The sequence below is a fragment of the Neophocaena asiaeorientalis genome, unplaced genomic scaffold (assembly GCF_003031525.2).
Source record: "Neophocaena asiaeorientalis asiaeorientalis breed wild unplaced genomic scaffold, Neophocaena_asiaeorientalis_V1.1 scaffold91, whole genome shotgun sequence".
NCBI classification, from domain to species: domain Eukaryota; kingdom Metazoa; phylum Chordata; class Mammalia; order Artiodactyla; family Phocoenidae; genus Neophocaena; species Neophocaena asiaeorientalis.
Window position 1 is genome coordinate 4,297,072 of NW_020173198.1, and position 22,856 is coordinate 4,319,927.

Consider the following 22,856-nt stretch of genomic DNA (forward strand, 5'->3'; position numbering starts at 1 on the left):
AAATATAGGCCAAGATCTGAAGGACAGGTAACGAGATACCTGCAGTCCAGGCATCTGGGGACAGAGAATTCCCGGAAGAGGAAACAGAGATTTAAATGCCCTGAAGTGGGAATGAGCTTGGTCGCAGCACAGAAAGGGAGACACTTCCATGGTCTGTTTTGGGGGCAAAACCCCACAATTAGCCTGTCCTGTAGGTAGGCCATGCACACACAGGAAACCAAAACCTTCTAGCACAGAAATGCTGGCATTTCTTATTCACCCCCAGGATGCTGGACGACAACCCTTCCAGTGGAAAAGAGCTTGGGGACAAATGAAAGGAAATGCTGGGGACCTCCCTGGCAGTCCAGTGGTTAAGCCTTCGCCTTCCAATGCAGGAGGTGCAGGTTCGATCCCTGGTCAGGGAGCTAAGATCCCACATGCCTCGTGGCCAAAAAACCAAAAACATAAAGCAGAAGCAATACTGTTTCAAATTCAATAAAGACTTTTAAAAAAATGGTCCACATCAAAAAAAATATCTTCAAGAAAAAGAAAAGGAACTGCTGTATGTTTGGAGCCAAACGCCTGGGTTTGAATCCCAACTCATCTTGAGCAAGTTCCTTGACCTCTCTGTGCCTCAGTTCCCTGACCTGTACACCGTGGGCAATCACAGTACCTGTCTCACCAGGCTCTTGGGAAGACTGAATGAACCCACTGCTCGGGGCAGAAGCTGGCATATACAGTACGTGTCCACCACCGCGATTCCTACCACCCTGCTACTGTGACTCTTTCAGGTCCAAATCTTAAATCTTCATCTCCCTGTTCCGTTAAATAACCATCATGTGTCTGTGATTTGTTTTTTGCTTTGTAGCAATAGGAGTGCACCTAAATTTACTAATTTACACCAATTCAACTGTTAATCCTCCCCTTGGCACGATCCTACCAGCCCTGAATTAGGGATGTAAAGCAGCCAGCACCCACCCTGCACGAGGAATTCTAACACTGTTTATGAATCTGAACAGGAGTGGTCATCTTACCATCCTCTCCTCAGTCAAATAAAATGTAGAAAGTAAGGGACACCTACATTTGAAGTACAACATTTTGGCCATGTTCCTAGAGATGATATCTTCAGACCACTCTCAAACACACCTGACCTCAATGTAGTAGCAAAGATATCCAGTTAAAAAGGGGGGGGGGGAGGAGAGGGGAAGGGAAAGCAGGAAGTGGGCGGGGAAGGACAAAAAAGAAGTGCTATCCTAGAGAAAGCTCTCTTTCCATTTACTGTTTTCTTCTCTGACACCCCTGAGGAAAGTTTAAAATTTTGTTCTTGTAAGTCCCTTGCAATTCTTGCTAAATTTATTCCTAGTTATTTTGTCTCTTTGGTTGGTTCTGTAAATAGGATATTTTCTCTCATTATATTTTCAAAATGCTTGGCATAGGCAGATAAGAAAACTATAGATTTTGCATAGTAATTTCCTCACATTAATAAATCCTATTATTATTTCTAATAGATTCATGGGTTGGGGGGATTGCTTATCTTAGGTTTTCCAAAAAAAGATGAAATTACTGGCAAATGGTGATAATTCTAACTTCCCCGTTCTTATTCTTTTTTGCATCTAACTGCATTATCTATTCATTCCTGAGCAGTGGTAAATCATAGTGATGACAGTGGGCATTCTGGTCTTGTTCTGGATGTAACGGGAGCGTTTCTAGTGTTACACCATTAAATACGATGCTTGCTTTGGGTATGATCTGATTTTATTAGCAGACGTTCTAAAAATCAAAACTAAATATTTATTTTTATTAAATTTATTAAATATTTAGTTTTATCAGACTTTTTAGCATCCATAAAATAATCCTAAGATTTTTCTCTAAATGAGAAGTGTTACAAGTAAATCACAGTATTTATTAGATTTCCCAAGATCAAACCATCCTTCCATTCCTAGAATAAATCACACTTTGTCAAGACTTTAATTACCTTGTAATGTAATCACTTACATGTTCATTTCTCCGCTCTGTTCTTTCAGATCACAGGGCATGACTGATTCATGTTTGACACATGATTGACATTAAATACGGGTTTAATGAATAACTGAAATAACAAGTACATTTAACCTCCCCAAACTAACCACTTGTACCTCTTCCCAGCTTAAAATAGTCAAAGAGATCATATGCCTTCCCCAGAGTGGATCTTCATATGTTTAATGAATATGTGGTTTTAACTGGTCCCTACTTCTTATATCAATAGAACCCCTGAACACCTCATTCTTTATGGGGAAACTACTCCCTATGGCTGTACTGGGAATAACCCTGCTTCCCTACTCCCACCATCGCCCCAAGCCAAAGGGGTGGCTACATCCCCCAGGCCTGATTAGAGTAACTACACAATGATTGCTTGAGGATGGACACCTGATCCAACCTGGGTCAACAGCATCTCCAGGAATTTCTCACAGAAGCCCTTAAGAAAAATTTTTTCCAAAAGAATTGATAAACAAAAAAAACACGTGTCTAGGGTTGCTGCTTACCATCTTGCCTAAAATGTAGTGAGACAACCTATCTGAGAATGAAGCAAGGTATAGACAAACATGGCAAAGAATGGAAAGAGACAGAGACCTAGTGCCATTATTTGGGCCCCTGGATTCAGCTTTTCTTGAAGCCATTACCCCTTAGACCTCCTAAGTAATAAGCCAATAATTATCTTTCTTGGTTCAGCTCCATTTGTATCACTTACAACCAAAAAATATGGCCTAATTCATGTGCTGCTTTGTTTTCCTCCATATATGCTTTATACATTCTTAAATAAAGGTTAAAAAAAAAGTTTTTTAAAGAAAGGCAATCCTAACTAGTGAGTGTTAAAAAAAAAATCAACCACCTGCTTTTAATTAACGGTAAGATATGCTGAAAGGCTTCCTTAGTGAATTATAATTTCAGATTGAAATTCCCAAGACAGTTATAGAGGAGCCTGCTAAACCGCAGAAACCAATGGAATCGAGGGATTACTTTAACAGGGCAGTGGTTCAACCAGTTTCAGAGATATCATCCATTATGCAAAACCAAAACCTTTAAAACTTTCTACCGTGCAACCCTAGCAATCCCTCATTCACCTGAAGTCTGGAGGCCTCTCTCCTGACGCAATTTAAAAGTAAAAATGCTTGGTATGATTTACAAGAATAAAAATAAAAATAAATAAATCATGTCATGATGGCTAGAGAACTCCCCAGAAAAAGCCGCCAAATCTCAAATCTCAAGACAGGGAGTTTCGTGGGGTCTTCCTGAACCATCCTGCATTCTCAAAAGCTTTCAGATCTGCAGGAAAACTGAAGGCAAGCATGCCCTTGGCATCCTAAATATCCCTGTACCTATCGGAGCAATCAGCATCAGTTCCTACCACAGGCTCAAGAACATGTCAGTGGGCCAGCCCAGAGAGCCTAGCCACTTCCCTACCCCATCCCTTTATGGAGAATTCTGGTTGCACTTACCTCCTGCAATCAGACTCTTCTCCTTCAGCTCAAGTTACAATAGACCAAATTCTGGAATCTGGTTTTGATTATTCTCTGGAGAGCTACTTTAAGAGCTGCTTCAGGGTTGGAAATCCCTCATTCAGGCATAATCTTGAAATAAAAGACTGTATTCAAATGAAAAATGCATTACCGCATTCTCTTTAGGGCCTCCTGTACTGACAGGCAGGATAAAAGGAAAGAATGGAAGGAAAATGAAGAAGAAAACCAAGGGGGAAAAGGAAAAAATGGGAGTAAAAGAGAGACGAAAGAAGGGCAGAGAAAAATGTATTATGTCACAAACTGTGTAGGGCACTTTGAATGTCATTTCATTTCATCCACACATCATCCCTTCAAAGTAAATACTACTGAGCCCATTCTGCAGATAAAGAAATTGAGGCTTGGTGATATCGAGTAATTTGCCCAAGGTCACACAATGAGGATGCAATGGATTCAGGCTCAGAGATACAAATACATGTTCCAAAGTATGTTGCTACTACTTGACTAGCTTCCTCCTTCTGAAGAGTCTAATACAAGTGTTTGTTCTAGAACCAAAATATTTCAGTGGTTGAATGGACCCTATGAAGATAACATAGCCTCATCATCTAAGTAATAGAGAAGGAAGGAAGGAAGGAAGGGAGGGAAGGAGGGAGAGAGAGGGAGAAAGATATTAAGGAACCTCACATCCAGTGGAACTAGTATGTGGCAAAGAAAACCTAGAACCCTAGAAAACTCTCAGGTCTTACTCCATCCATGTGACCAGAATCTATTTTATAAGTGCAACTGACCTACAGGGATCAAATACAGATACTCCTGATTAAGGAGTGAACAACTGAGAATTTCCCCTCCTTCAAGAAAATGTTCACTGGGAACAAAAGGGAAATTTGTGAATTGTCTTTTTCTGCTTATATCCACTTTATATCCCGTTCCTGTTTATATCCAGTTTCCTTTGTTGCTGTTGCAACATATCTCAGAGGTAGTTCCCCCATGCTGTTGCAAAATCAGTTAAGTGGGAAAATATCTAAACTAAAATAGCACAAGTAAGCCACAATTCTGGCAACTGCAGAGGGTGTGGGTATGCCAGGTACTTTCTGAAATCAGTTTAAACCATAGGTCGCTAACCAGTAGCCAGCTGGCTGTATCCAGCCCACAGATGTGTTTTGCTTGTCCTGCAGTGCTGGCCCACACCACGCTTTTAAGAAATCTCAATCTGTTGCCAACATTAAAAACCAGGCCACTTCACACCAAAACCTGGATTTCCAGTTTCTTTTACCAAGTGGAAGACCTGGCTCCCCTGATGCCACATTTGCACATGGAAAAGGGTAGCTGGAATATAGCAGTAGCTGCTCCTTTGGAAAGAACATCTGTGCCCCAGTTTCTCCCTACCTAGTCTATTTCGCTCATGTACATTATCCACATGAGCCCTGAAGGCATCTGAGTTGGTGACCCTTGGTTGAAAAGGTTAAGCAGATGTAGATTTCAAAGCCAATCATTATTAGGCTTTTCCCAAAAACATCCCCAATGACAGCCTCCAGTCAGTATTAGGACGGCTGTGACAGAAGGTAAAGCAGTGAGACCAAAACTCAGTAGTTGGGTTCATTTGCATTTCTGCTCTAGGATACTCACTTTTTGTTTCGAAAATATATTCACTTTTAGTATTTCATTTATTCTTCCTAACAACCTTGCCAGGAAGGAATTACTCTCAGATAAACGGAAGGCAAGTGATGTTATGTCAGTTATCCAAGCCAGATCATCCCACAAGTAAGTTGCAAAGCCAGGTTTTGAACCCAGTTTCCCGCAGCTACAAACACTGTGCTTTTGGAATAATGAAAGGACACTTTGAAAAGCCACGAGGCTTGTTTCTACCTCAGAGCCTTTGCACTTGCTGTTCCCTCTGCTTAGAAACCTCTCCACCCAGGTCTTCACATGGGAGGATCTTACTCTTTCATGACACTTATATCACCTCCACAGAGAGGTTTTCCCTCATCATTTGATGTAAAATAGCACACACATTTACACACACACACACACCAATTACTTTCTAGGCCGCTGGTACTCAAAGGGAGGTCCAGGAATCAGCAGCATCGGCATCACCTTGGAAATCAGAAATGCAGAATCTCAGGCCCCTTCCCCGACCTACGGACTCAGAGCCTGCACGTTAACACCACCACTCCGCACCCCCGCCCCCCATGTTCTGTGTGCATTTAAAGTTTATAAAGCACTGCTCTACAGGAGTGCTGACCGGTGGAAATAAATATAACAGGAGTCACGAGTGTACATTTTAATTTTCTAGTAGCCACATTACAAGAGTAAGCAGAAAGACTTGTTTGTTTGCTGTCTCCCCTTGTCCCACTCCCACCCCCACTAATACGTCAGTTCCAAGAGAACAGGTGCTTCACCTGTCTTGTTCACCCCTTCACCCCCAGCACCTAAAACAGTACACTGTGCATATATTAAGTATCATTAAATGTTTGCTGAACGAAAGAAGGAAGGAAAAGACCTTGCTAGCACTCTATATACCAGCTCTTTGGACAGACATGGCTTCAAATGTCAGCTCAACCACTGGCCAGCTGAGCGACCTCGAGCAAGTTGTTTTACCCTCTGGGAGCCAACTGTAAAGCAGAAATGCTCTTCTTTTGCTCACAGCCTCATCACGCCACCCAGATGTGATAATACGTCTACAAAACGCAAACCACCACGATAACAGGCGTTCAGTACACGCCAGTGCCTTATGCTGCCCTCCTTCTTTCTCTCTCTGGACACCACGTCCGAATGATGCTGTGGACCACTCCCCTCTGTGTAGCATAAGCATGCCTACCGAGCGCCAGCTATCCCCCTGCAGCCGACAGGATGTGTGTAGTAACTGCTGGCAGTGAAGACAACTTGAAACCATGGAGGGTCACTTCGCGTCACCCCACCGCTGAGTGGTTTCCAAAGCAAAGCGGTCGCAGTCACTGTACGGTCTGTAATCCACGAGGGAGACCACAGCCCAAGTCATTTCCGTCACTTTAATGAGTTCTGCCGTGGCAGCCACTTGGCCTGCCACAAGGTCCCACCCCTTAGAGGAGTTTAAGGTCTCTGCCCAGTGTGCATTAGCGCATATTGAAAGGCGTATTGTGGCTTTGCCCTTTTAATTTTTTGAGGGGGTGAGGGATGGAGAGTTTAATCTACCCCCACTTATTAATCACTGGCCTGTGTCAACCCACCAAGTGAAGCTTGCTGTTCCACAGCTTTAACGCACCCTAATCCATCAGTCTATCTTGTCCTGCAAATCTGATGCATATGTTCTAATCGCAAATGTGTTTTTAAATCACATTAGATCAACAGCATAGGCGAAAGCAAAACCCGGATTTAGACATGACCAGAGTGACACCAAGGAAATAAAACTGGGGCTGCTTAGTTGAGTATGAGGAAACCCTTGCCAGCTCTGCCGAGAGCAGCCCCAATTTCTTCCTTCTCTCCCTTCTCATGGAAATCACAACAACCATGATCACCCACAGAATCAGTAGGCTACTGGGAAGCGCGCTGAAACGAAAAAGAAAAACAAAACAAATAATGGGAAGAGGGGATCAAAACCTTTAATTAACCTGTGAATCTCTATCAGGCAAATAGTAGAGCAAGATTCCAGATAAGGTACAAGGCACACGGGGAGGAAATGTAACCACTTAAGTACAGATGCCACCATTTAAAAGACTGGGACCAGGGAACCAGGAGGAGGGGAGAGGGAGAGAAGAGCCTGAAGAGATGCGGCCAACGGAAATCCCCAAAATGCCCTCAAAAGACTGCTGCCCCTGTTAAGGCTAGAGAGCTATCCTAGGATCCAAAGGGTTTCTGGGAGTCATCCTCTTAAGTGAGGATCAAGGGAACCCAGTTCCATCTACATCTCTTACTCCTATGGGGCACTGAGCCCCAAATACCACAAGTGATGGCTGAGGGTACCACAGATCTTCAACAGCCATGTCCTGACAGCGAGGCAGTTTACATACCTCCTTTTCCCAGCCGCAGGCATAAAAGAACGTAAGAAGACCCGGCATCTTTTATCTTTTCATTCAGAAAATGCTCCAGACCCTACGATGGGACTTCCTGACATGCAGTCCGCCACACACCGTTCGTCAACTTTATTTTAACTCATCCAAATAAAACACCCCCTTCTCCATTTCCAACCGCGGTAAAGCAACCCAAACACGTGTTAGAGAGATTTGATCTTTATGCCTCCCTCTCCCACAAAGGGCATCTTCTCACAAGATACAGGGCTTTAAAATTAGAAATGGAAAAAGCCATAGTTACCCTCTTAGGGCCATGGCTGCCTCACAGCAGAAACCAGAACATTCTTACAATCAACAGTTAAACAACTGAAACCTTCCCAGACATCATACCTTTTTTTTTTTTTTTTTTTTTTGTTTGTTGCACTAACACCTTTTTAATTATAATTGCAAACTGGAAGCCATGGCTTGTGATGTTATAAATACAGATTTTCCAGTTAAATTAGGCATTTGCTGTTTTTTATTTTGATAGGAAGGGGCTGTTTGAAGCCTCCTAAAATATCGCAATTAGTTCTCTCTGTTGAAACAGACAAGACATGAACGGTCGCATTTGCTGTTTCCGTTTAATGTGCTGGAATGTTCATCCCTAAGTGTACTTCTCTCAAGCTTTGAAAGCATAAGGCATATTTTTAAAATGGAAAGAAATCAATCACAATACACACATTTATCATATATTTCCAAAGCTAAGTTATTTCTAAAGCTTTCCTAGGCTGTAATTTAAACTTAGAAAGCACATCTCTTCAACAAGAAGGCGACTTGTCAGGAAACAATCCTTATTTTACCTATTGGCTCTGTTAAGATGATAACATCACTTTAACTGACAAAGCCTGTGTTTCTGGTTGACAATTGCAATTAATTACTGAGATACAACCGAGATGGGGCCAGCCATCCATATCTGTTTTCCAGAGAAATTAAAAAACAAGAGGAAAGGAGGGGGCGGGGGTACGACGCTGGATTATTAATTTATTTTACCCACACTTAACTTACTACTCCTCTCTTCTCCCTTTCCCTCAACGCTGGCAAACGGTGGAAAAGGAGGGAGATGAACAAACAACTCACTAGATACAAGCTCCAATATGTTGCAAAGGAGGCACAGGTTAGAAAGGGCACAGGTGCAGGGCATGAAAACTCTTAGGGCACCAACTGTCATGTAGGCACGGATACTCCTGATGCAAAATCAACCCAGTGTTCATGCAGCCCAAGAGGGATAGAAAGTTCTGGAGACGGGGGACATCCTGAGTTTTTACTAGAAAGCCCGAACTCGCCAGCATCATCCTTTTAACTGTTCCCTGTTCATTTTGCTCTGAACTGAAAACACTGGATTCCAGCCACGCAAATGCGTCTGAGGGCGATTTTGAGAGATTCCAGGGGATCCCAAAGCCCTCTGGTCAATCTAGCTGTCCTGTCCATTCCTCAGCGTCCCCGGCACAGAAGCGCTCCGCCCCGCAAGAGCCTGGGTTAGGAAACACCCCGGGGGCACGAGGGCTGGGGATTCCCAGGCTTGGAACTAGGCAGATTCGGAAAGCAGCTCCCTGGACGAGGAGCCTAAGGCAGGCGGGTCAGGGGGACCCCTCTCTCCTCGCCCTGGAATTAAGTGATCCCTGGCTAGCCTCCAGCCCTCTCCGCCGCTCCCCCAGAGCAGCTCCGCCAGGGTGCGCAGAGCCCGCGCGGGGTTAAGACCTCTCGGGACGCTGCCCGGATCCCCAAGGGCCAGGGGAGCGGCAGCTTCCCGTGCTGGTCTCCCCTACGCGCCTATCCCATCCGCCGAGCTCGGGGTCCTACCTGTACCATTCCAGTCCCTTTTCATAGTTCCTGTCGAAGAAGTGCGGCTCTACGCCCACCGCCCGCACGTCCGGGTGCACTCGGATCGCCTCCAGCAGCGCGCGGGTCCCTCCTTTCTTGACCCCGATGATAAGGGCCTGTGGCAGCTTCTTCTCCCCGTAGTCGGGGGTGCTGACGGCGCCGCCCCTCACGCTGCTCCCGTTGGCCGCCCTCCGGCCTGCGAGCTCCTCGTCTGTGGTGCTGGACTCCTGCGCTTCCCTCTCCAGCAGCGCGCTCTGCGCCGTGACCATCTCGCCAGAGGCCAGCGGGGTCCGGAGCCAGGCAGCCCGGGCGAGGCAAGCAGTCGCTGGAGGTGTTCCCCGCCGCACCCCGCGTGCTTCCCTTCCCCTGGGAGCATGGGACGCTGGGTTCTGCGTCCCTCTCCCAGTACTTTTAGGGACACAGAGCCAGACGCCCGCCGCCGGTGCCGTTCACCGAGCTCTCGCTGTCCCTTTTCCCCCTGGGACTCCAGGCAAACTCGGCCCATCCCTGACGCGCCCTTCTCTAACCCTGGATATCCTCCTGCCTTTGGTCCAGGAGTGGTTTCTGCTCCATAACAGCTCTCTCATTCCAACTTCCGTCTTTCCAGCCTCCCCATCTTATCTTGAAGCTCCTGACGGGTTGAGCTTGGACACAAACCCCCAGGTTTCCCTACCCACAGAGTTTTTGCCTCTGTCCCGCCACAGGGGGACTGCGCTTTCTGCTCCGAAAAATGAGGCTGTCCCTTTCTCTACACCCTTAACCAGAGGTACACCTGCGGCCCTTGGGGCGTTGCCGCGAAAGGAGTTAGATTTCCCTGGACTGAAACCGGCTGAGACCGTCATCGCTCTAAACATCTAAGAAGCAGAGACAAGTTGCGTTGCAGGGTGTCTGTGCATCGCTTCATTGATTTTTTTTTTTTTTAAGTGCATTCTTTTCAGCGAGATTTCCATCCCTCACCTCCCTCTCCTGGGGAGGTAATGGTAAACATCAGAAGGATTTGGGAGATTCGAAACTAGAGCCTTGCTTCTTGGAAGTGGAGGAATTGGGAGTCTGCAACGGGAGGGAGAGGCAGAGAAATCAACTCTGCTTGCTGGGGACAGGGGCTGCCCCTGCACCCACCCAGGGCCAGTATCTCCCAGGGGCTGGCTCGCTGAGTCCCATTTACCCTGCCAGCCACATCTGGGTGCCTGGCGGGTATGTCTGTTTTCACAGATGTGTTTGGCATCTCCGGTTTTGTTTGATCATATAATGGGAACAACAGCTGAAAGAAAAAGTATATAATGTCTAAATATTAACTAGATACCTAGTGCCAAAGAGGGGAAGCAAATGTTAATCAAATAAGATGAAGAGCACGGACTTTTCCCTGAGTGAACCAAAGCTCACTGCTGCTCTCAGCTGGACACGAGTTTCCTTCACTGCAGCTTTAGTTCAGATAAAGATTATTCCTTTATAATATATTTTTTACGGTACACTGGAGACCTCCGAAATGCAGAGTCCTGTGTCCTGTACATCATTCCGTGTAACTAGAGATGCTTTTTTCAAACACCACACGACTCCATTACTGTAATGTTCATGGGAAGGGGCCAGCTAGAGCTGGGAGAAACCGCGAGCTTGGCCCATCTCTCTTCCCACTCCAAGCCCAGCTCTGGGTGGTCAGCCAGGAGGCCCCAGTGGCAGCAAATATTGCCGCTGCCGTGTCCCATCGCCCTTTGCAGGCCCAGGTACCAGGCTACTCAACATGTGGCCCAGGGCCACCCTGTAGTCCAAGTGCCCAAACTTTTCCATCTACCCTCTCAGCAATCCAAATAAACCTTCTTTGTATCTAGTTTTGTTAAGATGTGCTTTTTCACATTTGGCAAGGTTTTGATAAAACTGTGTTAAAATTTAACCCAGAGGTGGCAAAATTTAACACCAGAGGTGGCACTTTACTGGTGACCAGTAAAGCTGAATGAGGCCGGCACAGTGATATGAAGAAATTTCAGCTAGTTGCAGTACTTAAATATTAAGGGCTTTCCAGCAAAAAAAAAAAAAAAAATCTGGAGATGAGGTTTCTGTTGAAATAACAGATCCAGCAGATTTGGGCCCCTCAGCCAGAGCTGAGAAGCCTCCTTTAGGTGGAGCACGTATGCCGTATTCTTCATGGGGCACCCAGATTGTCCCCCTGTATTTATGTTACTTGCCTGGACGATGCTGAGGAAATTTCCCGGAATCCCTTCTCCCTCTTGTCCCCAAATAGTCACACTTTAATAAAAGACTCTTGAAAGAATGGAGCCCCACTGGTAAGGTGTCAGCCCCACAACTGATGGCGAAGAGGTGATTTGGGGACCAGAGGAGTTTTGTAGATTTCTCACTTAGGCAGTTGTCTATTTTTTTCTACTCTTGATCCAGGCTTTTTCTGGAAGCGAGTTCTTGAGAAACCTACAATAAAAAGCAGGAGCTATCTACATAGGGAGAACCCAGACTTCATTCAGCAAATCCCAATGGATCTGGAGACCAGATAGAATTTTTTTTTTTTCTGTTTCCACTGCCAACACCCATGCTCATTAAGGCCTATCTGAGTTTTTGCAATATCCCTCCAACTGCTCTCCAGGCCTCCCTTGAGCCAAACGTGCCTGTTTCTATTCATCCTAGGGCACAGTATTTCTGAGACAGAGCTCTACAAATGCCCTCAGTGACTCTGTACCCTTCCTCTCACTGCCTCCGAACTCATAGACTCCAACCTCTTTACCTTTGCATTAGGGTGCCCTTCCACCTTTTATGTGTCTCACAGTCACATTGCCAAACCAAACAGTACCTACCATTCAAACATGCACGCTGCGTCATTGTTTCATCTCCATATGGTCAGACAATAGAATTAAAACAAAGCTGTCATTTGCTAGCTAAGTGGCTCTCTCGGACAGGTCATTTCACCTCCCTGAGCCTCATCTTCAGCATATATAAATTATGGACAATAAGACTCACCCCAAATTGTTTTTATAAAGAATCAAATTGACTTACAGAGCATATGCAGAAATACCTGGCTCCCTGCCTGACATGTGGTGGCTACCAATAATTGTTTGGATCTAAATATTGGCTCATCCATGCCGGTCTTCTTTTCTTATTAAAACCTTATCCGTGAAAAATATGTGTGTGCCCTTTCTTCAAAACCAGCGGAATGTGTCAGCTCAAATTCACTTTCCTAAGCTGCTCAGTTGCATTGATAATGCCAAGTCCAAAGCTTTCGATAGTTTTTTGGGTTTCTTTAAGCAATGGAAACTAACTCTGACCAACTTCGGTTTGGTTCAGTTTTTCATTAAAGAAATTTACCAGAAGGATGTATATAACTAACGTAACTGAGGGAATTTAAAAAAAATCAACAACAAACAAAAAGCAACAGTCAGCTTTGGAAAAGGCAATAAATGGGGCGGATAAGTGTATAGCTGTCATCACTGCCATTCAGCAAATACTGTCGGCTCTCCTGTGGCCCACGGGAGGCATGTGTTTTCTTGGCCCCTTGAAGTTAGGTGTGACTCTGTGCCCTGTTGGCTAATGAAGCAAGAGGAAGTGAGACTGTCTCTTCCAGGAAGAAGGTTTGAAACACAGCGGGAGATTTACCGGTGGGAATGTTTTTCCTGCCTGGCAATTGTGCAAGAGGGGGCTTGAGCCCCTCTTGGCTGCCATCTATTCAATCCTCCACACTGAGCAAGGACAGTGAAGAGCCAGCCCCTGATCGCTTGTATCATGGACAAAAAATAAACCTTGCTTGTTCTCAGCTCCTGAGACGTGGAGGGTTGGTTTGTGAATACAACACAACCTAGGCTATCTGACTGTTGAAAACATACATATTATGAATTTCCTCTGCTGTGGACCAAAATGACTTCCACAAGCCAATATTAGAATTCCCTTTCACAGAGGTGGATGAATGATGGATTAGAAGTCTACATTGTCCCAGCAGTATAGACAGAACCTTTGTCTCGTATACAGCAAATGTATTTCCCCATTTTGTCTTTTACCTGTCAATAAAAAGGTATATCTATAGAAATCCGGAGGTAAAGCTCCAACCAAAAGCAACGTGGTGACAAAAATGAACATTATATGCTTATAAAAGGAGCAAACGGTTAAAAAATAATAATAATGGCTATGAACTTACAGGACCGTGCATTGAAAAGGATCTCACATGGGAAATCAGGAAATACTTAGAGCTGAAAGCACTACATGACAAAATCTCATGGGTGGAATTCAGCAATACTTATAAGAAAAATTGTATCTTCAATATACTTATCCAAAAAGAAGAAAGATTTAAAGGAAATGAAGAAGCTAGAAAAAGAGCAAGAGGGTCAAGTAAGGAAGAATGGAAATGATCAGTTAATTGCTGTGGATCGAACTGTGTTGCCCCCAAATTTGTATGTAGCAGCCTTAACCCCCAGTGTTGCCATATCCAGAGACAAGGTCTTAGGAAGGAAGGTTAAAATGAGGTCATAGTGGTGGGACCCGAATCGGATAGGACTGAGGCCGCATAAGAAGCTAAAGAGATACCTCTGTTTCTTCACACACATATACACACCCTGCCGTCTGAGGACACAGTGAAAAGCGGACCTTATGTAAGTAAGCGAGGAAGAGAGTCCTCACCAGAACCTGACCAGATCTCAGACTTCCAGCCCCCAGAACTGTAAGAAAATAAATTTCTGTTGTTTAAGTCATCTGCTCTATGGTATCTTCTTATGGTAACCCTAGCTAAGACATTTATCTTTTACAGTTTTGTAAATAGGTTCTGGTACCAATTCCAATGTGTATGTATTTTTGGGAGGTGGGGCAGTCCCCACACCAACAAGAAATTCTTGTGACGCCAGCTGGGTGTTCTACAGTTCAACTCAATTCTGACACTGTCTACCTGGAGACAGCATCAGATTCCACAGATGAGGGGCTCAGTCCCACGAGAGCTCCCCACTGCAGATGCCAATTGCAAATCCAGGTTGTCGCCACTGGCTATAAATCAGAGATTCCCAAGACCCCCTCCTTGGGTTTGATTAATTTGCCAGAGGGGCTCGCAGAACTCAGAGAAACATTTTAGTTACTAGATGACCAGTTTATTATAAAAGGATACAATCAGGAGAAGCCAGGCAAAAGAGATGCCCAGGGCAAAGCAGGGGGACAGGCGTGGAGCTTCCACGCTCCCAGTATCTCCCTGTGTCCACCAACTTGGAAGCTCTCCAAACCCGTTCTTCTGGGTTTTTATGAAAGCTTAATTACGCAGGATTGATTAAGTCGTTGGCCATTGACGATTGATCCAACCTCCAGCCCCTTTCCCCTCCCAGGAGGTTGGAGGGGAAGGGGGTGGGGGCAGGGACCAAAATTTCCAACCCTCTGATCGCATGGTTTGTTCCCCCGGCAACCAGGCTCCATCTTTAGGCTGCCTAAGGGCTTTCCAAAAGTCACCTCACTAACATAACAAAAGACACCTTTATTGCTCCTATCATAGAAATTCCAAGGGTTTTAGGAACTCTGTGTCAGGAGGGGTGGGGATCAAATACGTATTTCTTTTATAAGTCACAATATCACAGTCTACCCCCTACTCCTCTAACATGGATCCCTTAGAGCAAAACAGTCAAAAAGGTCAAAAGATACAGGCACATTACTAGAATCCCACTCAGTCATTGATAACTATCATCAAACGGTATGAAAAAGCCTCCCAGGGCCACAGCCCACTCAGGTTTTCAGGCTTCCATTCAATCTCATCAGGTTCCAAAAGCAGACGTGGTCTCAGCAATATGTGACTTCACCCCTTCAGGCACCTGGTATCATCAAGCTAAGAGACAATAACATCTCTTCCTCTGAGCCCTTTGGAGGCGTTAATGGAATACTAGGTTTCCCTCATTGCATAGCCTATTGATTCCCCTTCCCTCAGCTACTATCTTTCTTTTTCTTTTTCCATTTATACCCAAACATTTCCACCTCTGAAAAGACAGTAGTTTCAGCCCCTGTGCTGGTCTAGATTGCAGGCGGCAATGCTGGTCTAGCAAGTGCCTCCCCTTCTGTTCCATTTCTATTCAGATAAGTGAGGGTTAAACAGGCACAGAGCTAGCAGGCTATCTTTCCCCCCAGACAATATATCTACATTCACTGTTAATCCCAGTTTTGCTGGATGGGGTGAAGGTACATCCTGCCCCCCAGGATACTATTCCTAAGGGCCCCCATCAGGCCCTTAGGAATTCTGTCTGACATAAGGTTAAAAGCACAGTTACAGTGTTTTGTTTAGGAATCATCCCTACTTCTAGCCCCTTTAGTTGCAGACCTGGTCCTATGACCACTGCATCAAGTAGGGAGGAAAAAAAGTTGAGATGATGTAGGGAAATTTTTTAAAAAGTATAGTCATCTCTGGGCATAGTCCCCCAGATCCACCAGAATAACCGAGAACGCTATCCAGTTGGGACACACTTTTAGCCCCACTCATGTTCATGTTGAGTCTGAGCACACTCTTGTGAGGGTGTTTATTTTTATTTTTATCAGTTTTCTATTGCTTCAGTTGCTATTTCTTACTGATTCACAAAAGTCTCTTATGTGGCAAGGATATCAGATTTTTTTTCTCTTTCATATATATTCCAATTATTAAATTACCAGTTTGCCTTTATCAGTAAATTGTTTTTTGATTACATAAGTTTTTCATTTTTATGTACACAATTTCTCTATTATTTCCTTTGTAGTTTCTACCTTTGGTGGAAAACCCTGTCCCCAAAGTATGTAAATGTACATTTTCTTCTAGTACATTTTTTGGTTTATTTTCTACACTTAAATGTTTAAACCATCTGAAATTTATTTCAGTACGTAGTCTTACATGAGAACCTAACTTTATTTTTTTCTTCATTTCCCTAGCACTAGTTATCTCCCAACAGTTTGAAACACCAATGTTATATAATAAACCCAGAATGTTGGAGTTTTCCCACCCAGAAATATAGAAAGTGAATCTTCATTCATTCAATCTTCTTTTATATCTCTTATTGGACTTCTGTAATTTTATTGACATAAACCTTACACAAATCTTTGGATGAGTGTTTTCACAGCTAATTCTGCTTTGTTCAATTTCATAGTTTCTTGCTTTCTTTTTGTTTCATTCATTTACTCATTCTTTCAGTTGTCATTTTCAAGAGACGAGTATATTCTGGGCCCTGGATTAGACGTGGAGGATAAAATAGCAAGGCAGAAAGCAACAGCCCTGTCCACATGAAGGCAGAAACAGTTACACAAGCAAGTTTAATAAAGTTAGGCATTTAGAAGAGAGAAGATACAATGTACTATGGAACACATTGTTGGAGATTCCTAACTAGTATATAGGCAAAAGAGAAGCCTTCAAAGAGGAAGTGACATTTAAATCCACATATAAAGGGAAAACTGGATTAAGCCAGGGAATGCAAGATTATTTTTAGTATGTGAAACATCTCACCCACTTCATTCATTGTCAGTATACTTGGCAAACTACATTGAAGGTAACTTGACTAAGAGAAAGGTTAAGTTATTTTTCCCCATCTGCCAAAATCCTACAGCAAACATTATAATGAGACATTACAAAATATGAGAGCTGAACTTTTAAAGACAGGAACAAGACAAGTATACCTGCCATCACAGGTCCTGCATAGCCTTAAGCTGGGGTTCTCAGTTAATGCGATAAGATAAGAAAGAATAATAAAAAGCGTGAGAATTGGGAAGCAAAAAACAAATGATTATTATTTGCATACTATGTGTTTGTTGGCAAAAGAAAATGTATGAAAATCTACAAACAAAAGAGTTTGGCAAGGTTGCTGAATAAAATTCAAAATACAAAGGGTAATGGCATTCTTATATACAATCTAGATATGTTTAGAAAATATAATTTTAAGAGAAGATACTCTTCAGAACCACAATAGAATCCATTAAGTACTTAGAGATAAACGTAATAAAAGGCAAGTGAGTCCTTTATAGATAAAATTATACAACTTTTGGGAAGGGCGTTGTATTAGTTTCCTAGGGCTGCCATAATAAAGTACTACAAACAGTGTGGCTTAAAAAGAAATTTATTCTCTCACAGTTCTGGAGGCTAGAAGTCTGAAATCAAGGTGTCAGCAGAGCCGTGCTCCCTCCGAGACTCTTGGTAGAATCCTTCCTTGCTGCTTCTTAGCATCTAGTAGTGGCCCTCAATCCTTGGCGGTCTTTGGCTTACAGCTGCATCACTCTGATCTCTGCCTCTTTTGTCACATGGTCTTCTTCCTGTGTGTCTCTGTCTTCATATGACACTTTCCTCTTCTTATAAGGACACCAGTCATACTGGCTTAGGGCCGACCCTGATGAGCTCATCGTAACTTGCTTAAATCTATAAAGGCCCTATTTCCAAATAAGTTCCCTTTTTCAGGTACTGAGGGATAGAACTTCAAAATATCTTTTTGGGAGACACAATTCAACTCACAACAGGCGTAAACTTGTATGAATAAACAAACCTACACATTTATTCATTTATCATATTTATGAATGAAAAACTCAGTACTGTAAAGTTTCTCACCATTAATCACGAAATTCCAAGTAATTTCAAACAAAATCCCAATAGGGTCATGTGTGAGTATGCATTATGTATATTTTGATAAGTTAATTCTAAATTTCACATGGAGTTATGGAAGCAAAGTGACATAAACCCCTCTTTGAGAAAATAAAATGTGTAATCAGAAAAACTAGTCTCCCTTTAAGAAGGGAAACAGATTTTCTAATTAAATAGAAAGATTGAAATAAATTTCTTAGTCCAAAAAGGACTTTGTTTATTCAGGTGCTACCATGTAAATTCTTTCCATATTCTGATAAGAAAGCTAAATTGACAACCTCATGAACTAATCAAGGACCTTAGGTTTGTTGATATTAAACTAAGATGAAGTTCTCAAGTAGGGAATATTGCAAGTAGAGATAAATGTAACTATGTAATCTGATCTCCATCATAAGTGACAGATTTGAGCCTGTGTATTACCCTGCCCTACCATGTACAAAGAAAAGAAGTCTCTAGTTGTGAAGTAATTTTTATAACAGAGTATGTCTTTACCTATCTGAAATGTAAATATTTACATGTGCATGAGTGTTAGAATGTGCAAAATACACTTTCTATAATTATGAGGAGCCATAAAACATGACTCATGTAGGAAGAAGTAATGATTGCCCATTGTTATTCATGTCAGTGAACTCATTTACAATGAACTCACTGGGTTTTTTAAAATGTTTTTATTTTGTAATAATTTTAGAATTACAGATGCGTGTCAAGATAGCACAGAGAGTTCCTTTATACACTTCATGCAGCTTCCCCTAATGCTAACAAGTTACATAAAGCGTGGTACGTGTGTCAAAACGAAGAAACTAACCTTGCTACAGCACCACCAACTAAACCACATATTTTATTTGCATTTCACAATTTTTCCACTAATATTCTTTTCCCGTGCCAGTAGCCAATTGTGTTGTATTTTATTGTCATGTCTTCTTCGTCTCTTCCGGTCTGTGTGTTAGAGGAGGTCATCGAGAGGATGTGACTGCTGGTTGATGCTGGAGCTGGACTCTGGCAACTGGAGGCCCCTCACCCCCATCCCTGTCCTTGGAATGTACGTTCTGCTCACCGTTTCCACAGTTGGAGCCGTTTTCAAGCACGCAGGCTTGAGAGGGTAACGTGTTCTTGAGACCACCTGGACAGTAAACATGACTAAGCCCCATTAAGGTCTCTATATACACTTGGAGGATTCTGGAGGGCAGGTGTGGAGATCTACTCATATCGTGACCACTCACAACAAGCCTTGTAAGTTCCCTTGCTTATTAAACCTGCCACCTACCAAGCTGGAGTGGCTGCCTCTTTCTCTGGTCTCTCCTTGCCCTCCGTGTATGGGGCTAGTTTCAGATTTCACCCGCGGGAACTCCCGAGGCTGTGAACCAACACTGTGGGAGTTTCTCAATCTTCCCATGTCTTTCACAACCTCAAGATTTTTGAAAAGCACTGGACAGGTATTGTGTAGAACCGCTCAGTTTGGGATTTGTCTGTTTTTCTCATGATTAGTTTGGGGTTATGGTTTTGGAGGAAGACGACCACAAAGGAAGCGCTCTCCTCATCACATCCTATCAAGGATACGGGACATCGACATGACTTCTTGGTGATATCAGCCTTAAAACAAGATTAACATGGTGTCTGCCAGGTTTCTCCACTATAAAATTCTTTTCTTTCTCTTTCTAGACTCTATGTTTTAGAAGTGAGTGACTAAGTTCAGGCCATACTCAAAAAGAGAGCAATTAAGTTTCACTTCCTGGAGGGAAGACTATCAAAGATTATGCAAACATATGTTAAAACCAGTACGATAATTAATAAGTATTGGGGGTGAGATATTTGAGGTTATGCAAATATCTTGTTTCTCTTTAAAGTTCCATCCACTAATTTTAGCATTCAGCAGTGGCTCTTACCTGCAGCAGTTATTACTGTGGTGGTCTAACGGTGATTTTCTATTTCTCTCATTTTTTACATTTATTAATTGGAATTTTCATCTAAGGAAGATTCGTCCCTTCCATTTTTTTGTCTATTCAATTGCTTACTTACATCAGTATAGACTCACAGATATTTATTTTATTCTTTGATCTACATAATCAGTTTAATCCTATATAAACTGTAATTGATTTTGTTGTTGAAAATGTCCCAACTTTAGTCATTGGGAGTTCTTTCATGTTGGCTCCTGTATCCTTTCCACTTGTTCTCATTTTTTGTTTTTGTTGTTGTTGTTTGATACTTCCTGACTTCTTTCTGGCCACTTCAAGATGCTCCAGGCTTATCTATATGTCTGTGTATGTGTGTATGTATGTATGTATCTCTCTCTCTCTCTCTCCATATATATATAGGAGAACCAAATCTGGAAGCCAACATATAGGTTTAGTTTGAATGTTGTCTCTGAGTTTGGCACTCATGTGTTCAACAGGGTATGGGATGTCTCTTGGGTGGCCCTGTTGGTGGGCTGGCCAACCCTGGCTGCCATGGGTAGTCATCTCTTTGAGCAGTCATGCCCGTGTCCATGAACTCGGGGCCAGGGCCATGGCCTAGATGGCTGGGATGCTGAGGACCCCATGTGAGAACTGAATCCTGGAGCCCCAGGCTGGGGAAAGAGGAGAGAGGACTGTGGGGTGGAAGAGGTGGGGGTAGGCCCAAAGAGCCTCCCTAGACCAAGCCCTTCCTTTGGCACCATTGCTGGGGGACACTTTCTTCCTGGAAGGTGACAAGAGGGGTCTTGGGCACACCTGGTACTGAGCTTCCCCACAAAGGACCAAGCTCACTGTCCTTGTTTATATCCTGTGGCCCTACCCTGGGCTGGAATCAGGAATGTTCCAAAGAGCGATAGTCTTTTCTTTTGGCAAAACTCTACTTAATCCAATGGAGTATATGTATATATATATATATAGATAGATAGATAGAAAGAGAGAGAGAGAAGAGAGATTTATTATAAGGAATCAGCTCACTAGATTATGAAGACAGAGAAATCCCAAGGTCTGCAGGGCAGATCAGGGATCTGCAGGACAGTTGATGGTACAGCTCTAGTCCAACTACGAAGGCCTGAGACCCAGGAGAGCCAGTGTCTCAGTTCAAGTCCAAAGGCAGGAAAAATTCCCCCTTACTGAAGGGGCCTTTTTGCTTTATTCAGGCCTTCAACTGATTGGATAAGGCCCACATTAGGGAGGGCAAACTGCTTTATTTGTTCTACTGATTCAAATGTTAATCTCATCCAGAAACACCCTTAGGGACACACCCAGAGTAATATCTGAACAAATATCTGGGCACCTTGCAGCCAATCAAGTTGCAAGATAAGATTAACCATCACACCTCCTGTACAAAATAAATCATCCAGCTTTTACTCTCAGCTCCTCTCAACCTTGCTGCCACTTAATTTCTGGTATAAACTTTGGAATTTTGGACTCATCATTGTTGAATCAATATTTTAACTGTATATCTTCCTTTATATTTACATGTGTTTTCCATCTATATTTATATAATCATGGATTCTCAGTGCATGCAATGTTAAACTTCAATTATTCATTCCAGTCCCTTCACATTCCCTATAGTTGGGAGGTGTTTTGATTTGACTTTTGATTTTCTGGAATATATCGCTCCACACTTCCACAGGGTGTGAGCTTCTAACTGGAGCCAGAACCTGGCAGGGCCCCCAATTAAGCAGCCCGCTTTTACATAAAAGACTAGAATCAGTGGTTTCTCTGGACACAAAGGATTCTCAAACTATAATTAGATCCAAACAAGCAAACAAACAAAAAACATTTTTCATGAGAGGATAAAAATGTACAGAAATGCAATGCATTCAGCCCACCAGTAGATGACACAATTATAAGGTATCTTTCTTGTCTGTTGTTTTCTGGTTTGATAATTACAAAATCAAATATGAATACATGGTAGAGAATTTAGCAAAACATAAATCCGAGAATACAGATGTAATTGGAAGCCCCTCTATTAACAAATATTGAATTTGTGAATTCTCATAGATACCATGAAAGCTACTTTTCAAAGTTAAAATGCACTGAGTCCACCAATGATGGATGATGTGACGCTGCTTACCCTGATCTTCAAGCTGCCATTCGGTCTACACTGTATTCCCCATGCTTATGCTTGGTGTTTAGATATTTTACAAATATTATGGAAACCATCACATCTGATACATAGAAGAGCAGCAGCAAGGATATTGAGAAAGTTGCTAAGAAAAGGCACATGATTAAAAAAGAAAAAAAGAGAGATTTCTGGAAATAAAAGGCAAGAGAAGGAAGAAGGTGGCATATGTGCATGGCATGAATTATTTGAGAGTGGGGGTGATTTTGAGGTAAGAATGAATTGCGCGAGATGAAAAGAGGATTGTGGCTATGAGATCCACTGTATTCATCAAGTGAGAAAAACGATTTGACTGAGTGAGAGAAAGAAGTCAGACGTCCATCCGCCTAGTGTTCACTGTTGACAAGACTTGATATGGGGAATTGAAGGACTAAGTAGGTCTTAACAGGCTACTCCTGACTCTTGTCTCATGGATTATTCCCACCAGGGTTGAAAGCGTATCTGAATCAAGACACCATCAATGTGAGTGGCAAACTAGCACACGTGGACTTCAAACTGCTAAAGAATGATGTATGATTCCTGCAAAGATTAAGCAGGAAGAGACAAATACCTGCCTTAACAGATTTCCAAGGAAGACAAAATTTATCTATTTGGGGAAAATAAATCTGCTAGAAAACGTATGTGTAAGAGGGAGAAGAATATGCCTGCTTTTCAAGCTTCAAAGAAGTTGATTCACGTTCCTGTCAGGCAGAAATGCAGTGGAGATCACACGTTTAAATCTGTCTTAGTTGCTTTGGAGTTGAAAACATATGGTCTGACAAATATCCTTTCAGAACCTAATCTATCCCAAAGTGTAGACTTGCCCTAAGTAACTTTTGTTAACAGTTTGATTGCCACTGGTCTTTCTTTTTAAATATATAAATAAAAATTGGATTATACTATAAATAATACTATTTATCAAATTCATCTTGTCACAAAGAT

The 22,856-nt window shown here is 42.9% G+C and overlaps 1 protein-coding gene across 1 annotated transcript in view; it reads right to left on the minus strand.

Annotated features, from left to right (window-relative positions):
• HS3ST4 (heparan sulfate-glucosamine 3-sulfotransferase 4) overlaps nt 1-10,544 on the minus strand; it is a 394,533-nt gene extending 383,989 nt beyond the window's left edge. The window contains exons 1-2 of the mRNA XM_024744344.1: nt 10,435-10,544; nt 9,299-9,727 (exon numbers count right to left, since the gene is read on the minus strand). Coding sequence (XP_024600112.1) covers nt 9,299-9,727; nt 10,435-10,544 — 539 coding nt within the window. The remainder of the gene's footprint in view (nt 1-9,298; nt 9,728-10,434) is intronic.
• Nucleotides 10,545-22,856: the final 12,312 nt, after the last annotated feature.